Consider the following 14,121-nt stretch of genomic DNA (forward strand, 5'->3'; position numbering starts at 1 on the left):
AAAAATTTCAGATACATGTAGAAGAAACATTATTAGTTACAAAAGTCAGCATGCAGTAAAATCCTGCTTAGGAGAATGACCCATCTGCCAGATTTTCCCATTGGCTAACATGGAAATATGTTAGCTGTGAGTGGATCTACTAACTTGAAAAACCCCTAAACATGAGGTGCTCTCTCAGAGGTGGAGTGATGGAAGATGGCAGCCACATTTTCTCTGTTTCCATTCTCATGTGCCCATAGCTGAGTTTTGGTTTCTATTCAAGAGTTTCCCACTTTTTAGGGAGGGTCAGTCTAGCTGAATACAGTACACTAGAACCTGATTTGAAACACTTTGTTTGATCACCTGTATTTCTCCTGGATTAAATACTTTTCATGATGTCCATATTATCTGAGGGTAGTTAAACAATTTTTTTCAATAGATTTTTTTTTTATGACTACAATATTTGGAGTTTATTAGTGCTGTTTGGGATGAAAACTAAACCAACAAGATAGACATTTGTGTAGCAATCTCATGGGCAGCCAAACTGTACTCTGCATAACTGTCTTCTGTAATTGAAATCTGGAATATGAATTGGCATAGGTTGTAATGAACAAATCCACTATTCTTCTTTAATTTGGTATGCTAAGCAAGATTCTGTGCCTCAGAATTTATACAAAAGTGTATCACTTGTAATGGTCTTTTGGATACTACTCATAGCTTAAACAAGCTTGTTTTAAAGAACCAGAGTACTGTATTATCCCTGCACTGCTGATATGAAGAACAGATTAGTGAATCTGTTAAACCTTGGCAGTAAGAAAGATGTGCAGTCCCTGAATTTATGTGATCAGATTATTAGTGAGCAAATGCATAAATACCGAGCATATTTTGAATGAAATAGGGAGAAGGAGTATTTCTTCATTTCTAGTTGCAGTGTAATAATTTGTTGGTTAGGTGTCATTGAATTGGATCCAATTTCTTGTACTATACAGAAAAATGGCCTCCAAATTGACTTGCTCCCAGGGGCATTCTCACTGTCTTCCCCTTCCCCTTCTACTTCCCTCAACTTTGTTGATCGTCATTATTTTTTTTCCTCCATTGTCAGTTCATGATACATGCACAAACTATGTAAGCTTCTGCTTGCTAATCATTGTCTCAAGGGAGCCTACAGTCTTTCTTTTCTTCTAGAACTGACTGCGTGGTTCTTACTCTACTCTTAGAGTAATCGTCTCTAACTCTATTAGTGAAGATCTTTCTTTTTCTCAGTGTCCCATTTTCTTACTATTAGGAAAACCATTGCTTTAATAGTTTCTATGTGATCTTGTGTCCCTCTCCCTTTTCTGAATCTTCTCTGTACGTTTGGCATTTCTCTTTCCATATATGGTTCTATTATTTGAAACAGCATAAGCAAAACTTTGCTAGCATGAAAAATGAGAGCAATAGTTCAGATACTTGCGCATTCTCTTGCATTTTCTTTCCTTTGGTACAGTGGTATATATAATGATATTTTCCAGTAATTGGGCCATAAAATCTTGCTCCTGGATGCTACAAAACAGTCTTGAAATTCTGCACATGATCATAATAAATTCAAATTCATAAAAAAGGAAAAAGTGAGTGTAATATGCACTGTTTTAAAATGCAAGCAGTAATAACACAAAGTTTAATTGATTTATGTAAATAAATGCTTCTTGATTTCCAAAGAATTTGTGCATTACAATTAGCAACATGGATTCATAGTGTCTCTACAAGATTCTTCTGTAGTCAGGTAGTACTAAGGAAGAAACTTAGATTTAAATGTACATGAGTCTATTGCATGAGATTTATGTTAAGACAGGAACTCATAATGATGATCTCATCTTTAGTCCTGTATGTGAAAGTCAAATCCAAGCAAACCTTTTCACCCAGCATAACAATATGCATCTTGTGGCCTACGAGACAGAGTTCTGAACACCTGAAGATTGTTACATTGGAATTTGGTAGTAAAACGTCTGTTTTTCAGTTGCATGAAACTACAACCTGCTCCTGTTTCTGCCCTCTAAAATCCCTAAGCTGGTCTGAAATCTCACTGATGAAAATCAATTACTTTGCATCCTAGAAGCTTCCCAGACCAGGAAACCAGCCACACCCCTTTCAATAACATGAGGACTCTCCCAGTGATATCACATGCAGTCATCCAGCCGATCAGGGTAATGAATTGTGGCACCTAACCCTGGAAAGGTTGCCAATCCCTGATTTAGCATCATGTGTGGACCCACTCACAGGGCTAACAAAAATCCTTGATAGTTTCCTTAACCACAGGAGATTTCATAGTACCTTTAGCAATCTACTAAAATGATTAACTACATGGCAACAGAATATTTAATGATAAAAATAGATGAATGATGAGTTGTTTTCTCTTAGTATCAAGACCCTTCCTGTCTAGATATATCATACTTGAAAGGACAATGATTAAAATTCCTTCTTTTTGTTTAGAGATCTATTAATATTAAGTCTATAAAATGATCCCCAATGATTTCCTGTTGGTCTAACACTTTTGGAACCATTCCTGTGCCTGTGCATATATTACATTGTTCTTCTCATAAATATAGCTCCTTTATTTTCTTTAGGGAAGTTTTGTTAACAGCAATGTGCTTTGGTGACTAGGGGTATTATCTTTCCTACCCTTTTGACTCATTTCCAAATACTAATACCAAATCACAAAAAATGTTTCTCCTTTGCTATATTCCAGTGCTATTTTACTGAGTTGTATGTTAATACAGTAATTAGTTTAATAATAGTACCTTATTGGGTCAGAGCAACTTGATTGCACTGTATTTTTTGGATTTTCTTTTTATGGTAATCCATAAGGTCATTTAAAGGCAATCCTATGTTAGTTTTACTCAGAAGCAATCTCCACTGTGGAGATTTCTTTCAGGTGACTAACATATAAAATGGCAGTGGTAAGTATAATGGACTTTATAATAAAAATTCATTATAATTGTAAAAAAAGATGAAATGGGACAAATGATTAAGGAGAGCAAAGCAACTCTGACATTTTAAAAACACAAAGTAATGGCACAAAATCTGACAGAAAGGAAAACTTCTTGAAATAAAAGTTGCTCCACTTGGTTCTGAAAGATGAATACAGTTGTCAGCATTTGTTTTGTGATATAAAACACATTTCATCTGGAGCTAAGAGGTTTCATTCCACCGAAATATCAAAGAAGCAGACCTGAATACACAATAGGCGTTCTCTGCATAATCCAGCTTCCTTTCCCATAATCTGCAAAAAGAGAAATTAATTAAAATTGAAAGGAAAATGGGGAAAGAGCCAATTAAACAGTGTTGCCAGTGGGAAATTCATATCCCATGTACATTTGAAGATAGTTTTACTGTAAAATCTGTCCAGATATTCCACTAGTGAGTGCAGGTGTATTCATTTGGGCTCCTTTGTCCATTTTAGCCACTGGAATTTGTTCAGTTTGGTTCTAGAGGCAGACTTGAAATCACTCAACCCTTCCTAGGCTCTCCTACATTTTAGGTTTTTATTTGCTCCCATTCTGTCTACCAGAAACCATCACAAGTGCTTGATCTGAGTCCAGAGTTTAAATAAAAAATATTGTTAGTCACATTCCTTATTTTGTACTCAGTAAGTGAATAGAATGATGAAACTATTCTTATTGTTAAATTGATGACTGAAAGCAAATCTGGAGCAAAACATGTATCTTGTGCATGTCTATGTATGTGATTAGATTCTGCTGAGATCTGAACTTGTGCAGATTTCTAGCAGAAACTGATATAATTTTTGCTTTTCTTATTCACATATAAACTAAATATGATAATTGAGATTTGAACTTTGTGAGGAATTAATTAGTTAGCAGTCATAGCTATGTTGGTTCATAGGAAAATAATCCAAGAATCCATAGCTCTTTAATACTAGCCAAAATATCAGAAGAGAACTGGCAAGATTTCTGTCTCCCTCTCCCTCTTTTTACATATAACGATTGTATTTAGTTATTCCAAGATTCTGTCTAAGTTGTGAAGTGCCTAGATAGCTATATGTTGGATGTTATAGAAATATCCAAACAAATAAATAAGCTTTTGCTCTTTTATAACATTTTGCCTGCTTAAGAGTTCTGAAGAACTTGAAAACTTGTATGCTCTTTTGTGGCATACCAGCAGTCATGATTCTGACTAGTTATGGTTTTGGATTAGTTATTAGAGGCCTTATAATGCTATCTTTCAGTGTGAAAGACTCTCACTGCATTTTCCACAGCAATAGAAATATGACAGGTAAACAGAGTTTGGTGCAGTGGTTAAGGTACCAGGCTAGAAACTGGGAGATGGTGAGTTCTAGTCCCGCCTTAGGCACAAGGCCAGCTGGGTGACCTTGGACCAGTCCCTCTCTCCCAGCCCTAGGAAGGAGACAGTGGCAAACCACTTCTGAAAACATTGCCAAGAAAGCTGCAGGGACTTGTCCAAGCAGTTGCCAGGAGTCAACATTGACTTGAAGGCACACCCCCCAGCCCCCCCCCCCAATATGAGACAAGAGAAGGGCAAGGGCAAGAAAGAGAAGAAAACCGAGAATGATTTGTTAATGTTTTATAGCTTTTATAGTGGCCTACTGTGATGTGGATAAGATTTTGATGGTCCTCCTGTCCTGTACAACTAGAATGAAAATAGTTCAAAGGTGAATGACCATAGGTACCAGTTGAGTTTGGAGTTTAGTTTAGAGCTTAGGGTTTTAGGTACCAGTTGAGTTTAGAGTGGGCTGGATCAAGGTCATGTTGAGCTTTGTACCTATAGATTTTTTAGCTCACAAGCTCTTATTGCTATTCACTGGAGGATTCATGTAATACTGTTTTTAAATATCTACGCATTTGAAGAACTGACACATTTTGCCAAGTGCTTGTCTTCTGTGAATCACCATGTATTTAAGAACTGCTGACTGAGATCCAGCTGGAGGAGAATTGGGATTGGCAAAACTTGCAAGTTAGAACAGCTGTAGAGGTTCTGTACAGTAAGCCTGGAGATGCACTGCTTGACTTACAGTCGTCTGTTCCAATAAAAACCATGAACCTGCATCAAATGATCACATATCACACTATGATGTTAGGCATAGAAAGGGAGTGAAAACAAGGAGGATTTAGAGTAATCCATCTTCAGCTAACACTGAATCTAATCCTTTGTCCAAGTGCCTGCTTGTCTTGGCCCCAATGGACTATGAAAAAGAAAACTGCGCATAATTGTTAGATTATAACTATTACTAGATTAGCTATAATAATAGGGGATATGGGTGGAGGAGTTGAGGAAAAGGAGGAACGTGCCTTCCTTTTATTCTCTTCTCCAGTGCTACAGAAGCTTTTAGGCAATGTAATTGTGTCAATGTAATAACCAATCCTATTTGTGATGAAAAACATCCTTATGTACAATTTAGAGCAATTCCCACAGATTGTTCTAGCTGTCTCATCTTATTGACAACCTTGTTGATTAGTTATTAAGCTGAGATATTTAAGAACTCTGTTGTTGTTTTTTAAGTTTACCTTGGGTTTTACTTAACTCTTCTACCATAATTTCTCTCATCCACATATTTTAAAATCTGTTTGAAGTCTGTAATTATCTCCTCAGTTATATTAGCCTCAGCTTTTACCTGGTCAGAGGCAGGCTGTTGTGGCAGAGTTGTGGTACAGAAAGGGGCTTAGTATTATTTATTTGTTTATTTATTTAAATAGATTTATATGGCCGCCCATCTCATGAATGCATTTCTTACACATGTAAAACCTAGCAGGTACATTCTCGCAGTATACTAAGCTTGGTTAGTATTAGCTTTGATTAGTTTTTGTTGTTGTCTTAGCACATTGTGAAAACCTTGCTTATTTTATTGGTTTATGGTTCAGTGTATTGTGTGAATCCAGAAACTGGGTAAATTCAGTAACCAGATTAAGCATGTTGCCTGAATGCAGCCATTCTGCCCATAGGAAACTCTAATTCCTAGTTAAGCCATTTATTCATTTCCGCCAGTATTATCTCTAGTCCACTGCCTAGCAACAGTTGATTGGGGTGCTTCCAGTGAATCTGTTAATGTTTAATGTGCATCATAATTTCATTTTAGTAATTTAATTGGCATCTACAGATGTTTTCTTTTAATAATCCTTATTTTATCTGCCAATTTGTCCTCTTAATGGGATAATTTGTTTAGACAGAGACATCTAGATCAGAAGGGCAAATTTTGAAAGATATAATGTTCCATAGCACTCTGTTCCAGCAGGATATGGACAGGGATGTCCATTGTGATGCTCATCACTCTTCCTTCCTTGCAACTCTCCCCTGAACATTCTACTGTTGCTATTTTTTTCCTTCCTTCCTTCCTTCCTTCCTTCCTTCCTTCCTTCCTTCCTTCCTTCCTTCCTTCCTTCCTTCCTTCCTTCCTTCCTTCCTTCCTTCCTTCCTTCCTCCCTCCCTCCCTCCCTCCCTCCCTCCCTCCCTCCCTGTAGAGTTCAGAATTTCTTAATATGGCCAAACATACATTCTTGTTAGGAAGAAAAAAAGTCTGTTTTAAATCTGTACAACGTACATCTGAGGAAAGGAAAAACATGAGCCAAATAACTGATAGTGTTCTAGCAGACAATGCAGTCTCAGTCCTATAATGTATCTCTTCATTGATCCTTAGAAACAGGTTCTTTGCCAATATTCAGATCCAGTTTCCAATCAGATCTATCTTTCAGCAAAGTTGCAAAAGAAGGAGGCTTGTTTTATAGAATTGTTTAACTGTTGCACAGTAGTTTGGAGGTCTGTAATTTTCTTGTATATCTCCAGGTTGTGGGACTTTATTTCAGCATGAAGAGAGTTATTGTTTGTTTGTTTTAGAATGTAATTCTTAGTTTTAAACTAGATAAGTAAAACTCACCATCTCCAGGTACCCTCCGTTTTCTGCTTTTGTGTCTCACTATCAGTCCTGTGTCAGTACATCTGTCTTTCTAAAGAGGCTGTAAATTACTCAGGTCTGTCCACAGCCTCATACTAGGAGCCTCTGTATTGTTTAGAAACTCCTTGTGAAGTAAGTTATTTATTTCCAGATCTGGTCCTTTTATGAGAGCCAAAGTAGGAGAAATTCTTTAACTGCAGTATGAAATTCCTCCTCCTAGATAAAACTGTGACTTCATATAAATATATGAGGAATGCAGTTTTTCTCAATCCCATTTTTCATTCTTGCCTCATATCATTTCTCAGTTTTGCCTAGATTCAGCTTTCCATCTGCTGTGCTTGACAGCCAATGTGATGGGACATTCTACACTGTGTCTCTGTCCTAAGGGGCTGGGTGTATTTTTCAGCGTTGTATGCTGAAGGAGTACAACCAGCATGAACATTAGTGCTTGAACCAAGCAGTACTAGATTATAATTTTTCTTCTGCAGTGTGGTGATTGTGTTACCATAGCTTTCTCCCTCTCCGCACCCTCATGGCTAACTTAACCCTGGATAGTCAGTCCTTCCCCACTTTACTGGGTTTCCAAAGGGCAGTAAAGACCTAGCAAGACCTCTGGGAAAACTTTTGAGGATATAATAGTTTAGCCTACCCCCAGGCTGGCACTCTCATTGGATGATGTTAATCAGAGCGATGTGACTTTTCAAACCCTATGTTTTGCATTCTTTAAGCACTTAGAGCCTATGGGAATTAGCAGCATAGAAGCTGAAGTACATGAGTAAGTAAGTAATCATGCATATCGACTTTCAAAATCAAAAATAGTGGTTACCTCTATGTGTCTCATAATGCACATTTTTTTGCGCCTTCTTCTAACCAGCAGAATGTGTTCTGTCTCTCAGGCCCTAAAGGTGTCATCTTTATTGAGGTACAGCCAAACAAAATGTCCAAATGATAATTTATGTGTGTTTACTTCATAATGTCTGAGAATCTTTTACAGTGCAATTCTGGAAAAGACTTTAAGGGCCACATTCCAATTTTTATGTGGTCAAGGTTAAAGTAGATCAAGAAAAAATAAGCCTTTTCTTGATAAGCAAGAAAAATTCCGAATAAGCAAAGGCATCAATTTCTCTTGCATCCTTACTCTGAAGTAAGCAAAGAGCATCTGTTCAAAAAGCAGCTCTTCTGAATGTCTACCTAGAAATTGTTCTCACTAGATTTAGTTTAATTCAGAACATGAAACAATTAAGTAACCCTCCACGTTTTATTTTTCCTGGTTTAAGCACACCATCTCTAAAAGCACTATTTTTTGCTATAGAATGTTTGGGTAAATTGCAGCTTGCACTGTGAAATCTTATACATACTTATTCAAGTTTATGTCAAGTGGGGCTCAGTGATGCTAATTCCATGATAATAGTAGACTGCAGCTTCTTAAAGAGAATTAAACCACTTATGCAATCAGCACTGATTTGTACAGCCAACTTTGCAGCAGCTTCTGAAAAAAAAATCTTTACTTCTACTTTCCCCATTTCTGGCCATTGTCTTATAGCAGATAAACAAAATACCATCTAAAAAATACATTTATAATTTTTGCCTCATGATGTATGTATTAGAGCTTTACCAAAGGTAACTAGGCTGATTAACACATCTGTTACCCCTTTGAATTGGCCAGGTCAGGGAACAGACATGACAAGAACTACTGGAACTCTGTTGTTGTAGGGTATAATAATAGAATCTTGAAAGTGTGACAGAATTTCTCTCTGCTCCCTCTCATACCAAAGAGAGTCAAAATGGGGTAATCTTGAGTTTCTTTCTTACCATCTTCTCTTTATTATTCCTTTTCAAGTTTTTCTCTATACTTCTCTACAAAATCTCTCGGTTCTGCTCCATCTGTTATGCAAGCAAATGATAAACTCCTGAAGTCTTAGAGACAAATGGAATAACCATCCCTAAAATGTAAATGGGAACCAGTTGGGTAAGGTTGGGAATTCACCATTATTATGTTGACTTGTCCTTAATTGACTATAAAAAAATCATGTTTCCAGTAACTGGAAGAAAAAAGTATTAGTCTTTATTGATTTCATGTGTTTGATGTTCAAGAGTTTTCTCAGGCAGAGATTTAGTGCTGAACTGTGCTTTGAAAAACATGGGGATCCCAAGAAATTCAGAACAGTTGGTAGATATGATAGATTTATATTGATTGAATCGAATTGATTTCTACTGTGGTGTTTGGTGGTTAGAATTAGATGTGAACTAACAAATTAATTTAACTTGAATTCTGTTTCAGCAAATTGGAAAACTCCTTATTTTGATTTAGGATGATTTGGAGTATGCCAGATCTGAATCTGAAGTAAGAATAGCAGGCTTGAAATTTCACAGTTCCAACTATCCCACTGATCAGCCTTCCTGAAGCTGTATGCTTTCCAGATGTGTGGTCTTAAATTCTTAGAATTTCCTGGCCAGCGTGCCTATTGCTGAGATTTCTAACTATCTACACATCTGGAGGGTGCCCATTTTGGACAAGACCACCATTGAATAGCATGCATCCATTTGTCATGGGAAATCCACAAAGAGTTATAGTATTTTTACTTTTTAACAGAATTGGAAGAATTTTTAGATACAATACCCTATCTTGTATAACTCCCCCCACCCTCTGTGAATGCTAAAACGGTATGTTAAATGTTAAAATGCATTTAATACCATGTTTAGTTTGACTTTGTTTTTTGTACACTATATTAATTGAACTCTTTCAGGACTATTTTCTGTTAACCTCTGCCACTAATTCATTGGCTCTGATCATTGGAATAGAGAAGGAGGATTAACCTGCAACCCCCTAAAAATTCTCAAAATCTCCTTTGAATGAGTTTCTACTTATATTGCCAAGTCCCTATAATCATATTTTTGTTACTATACTTTGCACCTGTAATTTGTCCTCCTTCAAAATCAATTGTGCAACCTCAGTTTATAATCATTATGGGTTTTTCTGGCAAGGAGGGTAGATACTTCAAAAGTATCACTGTAGAATGTTGTGCTTAAATTTATGCCCTATAATGGCTATGTTGTCATTAAAGCTGATTTGCTGAATAGGCAAATAAGTCTCTAAACTGTGCTTGATCGAAGCTGGGTGGTGTCTCTACTCCAGACTCTGCAAGTTCCAGTACAGTCTATACAACTGCATTCCATCCTTCTGAGATAATAATCAAGGACTGCCAGTGGAAACATTTTGTAGTGCAGCAGCAGCTGTCCAAGCCTTGTAATTAAAACAATCCTAAAATATTGGTTTATAGGGATGAGTGATAGTATTTAACATGCATAAATCATCTGGAGACAATAGTGAGATGGCCAAGTTTACAGATGACACCGAATTATTCAGCATGGTGAAACCCAATAATGCTGAAGAGCTCCAACGTGATATCTTCAGACTTATTTGGAGGAACAATGGCAATGTCTGGGATAATGTGCATCCCAAATAATGACTATTTCACATACATACTGATTTGAATTAGGAGTCTCATGTAAGAAAAAAGAATTTTGACAGATAGCTCATTGAAAATATTGAATCAAATAGAAGTATTAGGAAGGGACTGAAAATAAAACAACTGATGTCTGGATGTCGTTATATAACTGGATTTCAGGTTACCTTGGAAATGCTATGAAGAATTCTGATCACTTAGTCTCAAAACAAATACTGTACTGTAAAATTGTCAAAGAAAGATGCTTAAGGGGGTACAAAAAAGAGGGTTTCTACAGATATGCACATTATGAAAATAGTGCAGAGAATAATTTTTCTCTCTTTCCTCATTCAAAAAATGAAACTTAGGCTCTCCCAAAAAAGTAATTAGTAGTATAATCAGGAGAAATACTGTACAGTACTTTAATGCATGTGATATAATGGAGACTTGCTGCCACAAAATGTGATTTTGTGTTTATTTTAAGAAGAGTGGATTATTTTTTAAGGAATAAAAAGAAAAAAGCTTTTCTCAGCTAGATGTTTAATTTCAACTTCCATATTTTTCAGCCAGTGTGGTTTTTAAGAGCTAGTTTGTATAGTGGTTAAGGCACTGGGCTAGAAACTAGGAGACTGAGTTAGGCAAAAAGCCATCTGGGTGTCCTTGGGCCAGTCACTCTCTCTCAGCCCTAGGAAGGAGGCAATGGCAAACCACTTCCGAAATCTTGCCAAGAAAACTGCAAGGACATGTGCCGGCAACCTCCAGGAGTCAACACTAACTCAAAGGCGCACACACACATGCAGTAGTTTTTAAGAGCTGAAGTCCAATAAATCGAGAGGGTCTGGGAAAGTTGGATCAGACAAAGATGGCCATCAGACTTGGTAGCTAGAAATGTATGAAACATTAATCAGTGCAGAGCTTCTTAATATACAGTACTAAATTTTGACCTACTATATAAATTAACAAACTTGAAATGCATGGTATAAGGTTGAATATAGTGAGGTGATAGCATCTGATTCCCACACTAGAGAATGGTAAACAAGGGACAGATGGCAGAGAACTCCAAGGCTGAGCACCAGAATAATATTTTTGAGTATATTGTGATATAGTTTGCAACTCAGAGAAAGTGCAGCATTTACTGGAAAAAATAGTGGCAAAAAGTGTGCCTGAAGAAAAAGTGTATATAATGTATACAGTCAGAGAAATGGTATGAAGTATTTTTTCTGTACTGCTCATAAATGATAATACTTTTTTTGTTTACATTTAAAGAAGAAAATCAGTAAAAATGAAAGACAGAATTGTTGATCCCTAAAAGGAACATTCACATCAAAAAATGTGCTAGCTGACGGGGGAGAACTGATTATAGTCATGCCATGTTTGTGGACTTCTTGAGAAGGTTTAAGTGGCTAGTGTTGGAAACAGGGCTGTTAAGTTTTTTTTAAGGACAGATGCCATTTTCTATATATTGCTGGAAACATGCAAGTGCTCACATATCTCCAATTTAGTTTGCAAGCAGTCTCTGAACTTCTAAAATTTCCCCAGAATTCCAGAAAGAACACTAGTGCTTTCATCTGATAGGAAACTACATATTAAATTAAGCAAAAAAATTCCAAATAATGTAATCCACTTTTTTAATCTAAGAAATGTTGCATGCCTTGAATCAGACCTAAGTATTTTATTTTTATTGATCATACAAGCCTTTTAAATGTTACTATGTATTTGAATGACTCATTTTTGTTTTTCATGTAAATAACCCAAGAATAACAATGAAATATAGGAGTAATATATGCTATATGGACTGGAAACGTTTTATAAAAATTGCAGATTTTATATAAATTTCACCAAGTAATGTAAAAGCTGATGTAAGAGAAACAGGTGAACTGCATTCTCTGCTTGGTTTGTAAATAAATGTAATGCTCTGTTTTTGCTTTTTTACCATTTTGCTTTTAAAAAACTGCTTCTATATTTGGTTAGAAAGAAATCATGAATGGGGTTGGTGGGGAGGAATAACTAGAGTAGAAGGTTGGATGTGTGAGAACCGTTTCACTGAAAATTTTAGTTTTGCAGATGATGTTATAACTCTTCACTATTGGTAATAATAAAAGGGAGAGGATTAGCTCTATCTGTTCCAGGGCCATTATAGCTGATGAATGCAAAACTAGCGCATATCTGGCTCTGACAGGTTATTTTAGTGTTTTACTTTTGGCAGTGAACCAATCGTTGCAGCAGCTCACTAATTAGGATTCAGAATAGAGATATTTTTCTTTGTATCAGAGTTTCCTGCAGCTCTTTGCTGTCCTCTAATGGTCATCCAGAGTTTTGCAATCCTGATGTCATACAGTAATCCTATGTGTGGTGGGTAATTTATGCCCTATGCTAACTACATCTAATTATCAACACTGGGAAAGATAATTAGGCTGAAAAAGAGATTTTTATAAAGATGTGGGAATGTCATTATAGATGCTATGTACAATTTATATCCCATCTTTATACGCAACTATTCCAAGCAGTCACAAAGAGCAGTTTAATTTTCTATTCATAGGAAGGGGTGGAAAACTTTCAGATTTGCAATCCAATACACAGTTACTCTTTAGAAAGTACCACTGAGCTGAATAGGGCTTCTGAATAAAGTCTCACATATCTGGTTCTCTTTAAAATAGTTATGTGCTTAACGTGTGTGTGCTTTAAATTCATGAACAAAACTTGAGCTGTAGAGGCTCAGAAAGCAATCTTGTGAAATCTTTTTTTTTAAATGCATTGTCTTTCATAGCCAAAATCTACTCCAAGTACTTCCAGCTGCAGTTGGAGGATGAGTCACACTGGAAGCTAAGGAGGTTTGCTATAAGCCTTTCCCTTAGTTCACATGATTTTTTTTTTTATTTGTTTGTTTTACATTCCTGTCTGTTTTTCTTTTCTTGAAAAAATTGTAAAGGAGATTCACCCAAGGAAAACCCATATGAGGATGTGGAACTGAAAGCCCGTAATGCAGGCCGAAAATCCCAGCAGCTTTCTGAAAGTTCCCTAGATTCTTTGCACAGGATGTGGAGTCCACAGGACAGGAAGTACACAACACCTCCACAGGTAATAATAATTACATTGGGGTTTGTTTGGACTGTATGTTTAGATGTCAGAGTATTGTATTTATTTCCTTCTTGCAAAAAAGATCAGCTACAGGAGAACGGCTAGACAAATTAACCATATAAGTACATTAGACTGAGAAGGGGACATGAGAAAAGAAGGATCTTTTAACAACTTTAATCTAAAATCTTTAATTTGTATTAATTTTTCGTTCACTGTTCTTTCTTAAATACTAGTATGATGTTGTGAAATTGTTAGTATTCTGTATGTTTGTTAGCTTTTTTCGATCTTGTAATTCCCAGAATTAGTTACTGAATGTCCTCTAATAAACAGAAGACCAATGTTTGATGGTTTTCATTTTTTGTTTTCTAGGATATATATGCAGCCCTCTCATACTGAATGTGCTCTATGAAGATGCTAAAAATAGTAACAAATATAATTAGCTTAGGAAGTGATAGAACACAGAAGAATTTTCCATAATCAGCTGCTTTATTCCTCGTCTCCCAAACCTATTTTTATACTGTATAATAGCCATTCCAATCTTAAGTATATTTCTACTAAAATGTCCCACTGGCTTCCTGACTGGTTTTAGTTTTAATTTCAAAATGTACTTTTTACCTTCACCTCCTCTGAAACCAGACAAGTGTCGTTCAAAAATTGAAACTGCTATTGTTAGAGGTCTGATGTTTTAAAGTGTATACTGCATGTGTGATGGACAGA

General features: G+C 36.2%; 1 protein-coding gene across 7 annotated transcripts in view; it reads left to right on the plus strand.

Annotated features, from left to right (window-relative positions):
• The window catches only part of DENND2B (DENN domain containing 2B), a 165,045-nt gene that overhangs the window by 98,594 nt on the left and 52,330 nt on the right, over positions 1–14,121 (plus strand). For 6 of the 7 annotated variants that reach the window (XM_088145968.1, XM_088145969.1, XM_007421136.3 and 3 more), the window contains one exon: positions 13,256–13,404. In XM_088145968.1, the coding sequence (XP_088002094.1) occupies positions 13,256–13,404 (149 nt within the window). Of the gene's footprint in view, positions 1–13,042; positions 13,158–13,255; positions 13,405–14,121 lie in introns of those variants that run through there. The other variant, XM_088145971.1, reaches the window with a different exon arrangement.

This window comes from Python bivittatus, unplaced genomic scaffold (genome assembly GCF_059951505.1).
Source record: "Python bivittatus isolate LINGU-HERP-01145 unplaced genomic scaffold, Pbiv_v1 ctg000480_np1212, whole genome shotgun sequence".
Taxonomy (NCBI): domain Eukaryota; kingdom Metazoa; phylum Chordata; class Lepidosauria; order Squamata; family Pythonidae; genus Python; species Python bivittatus.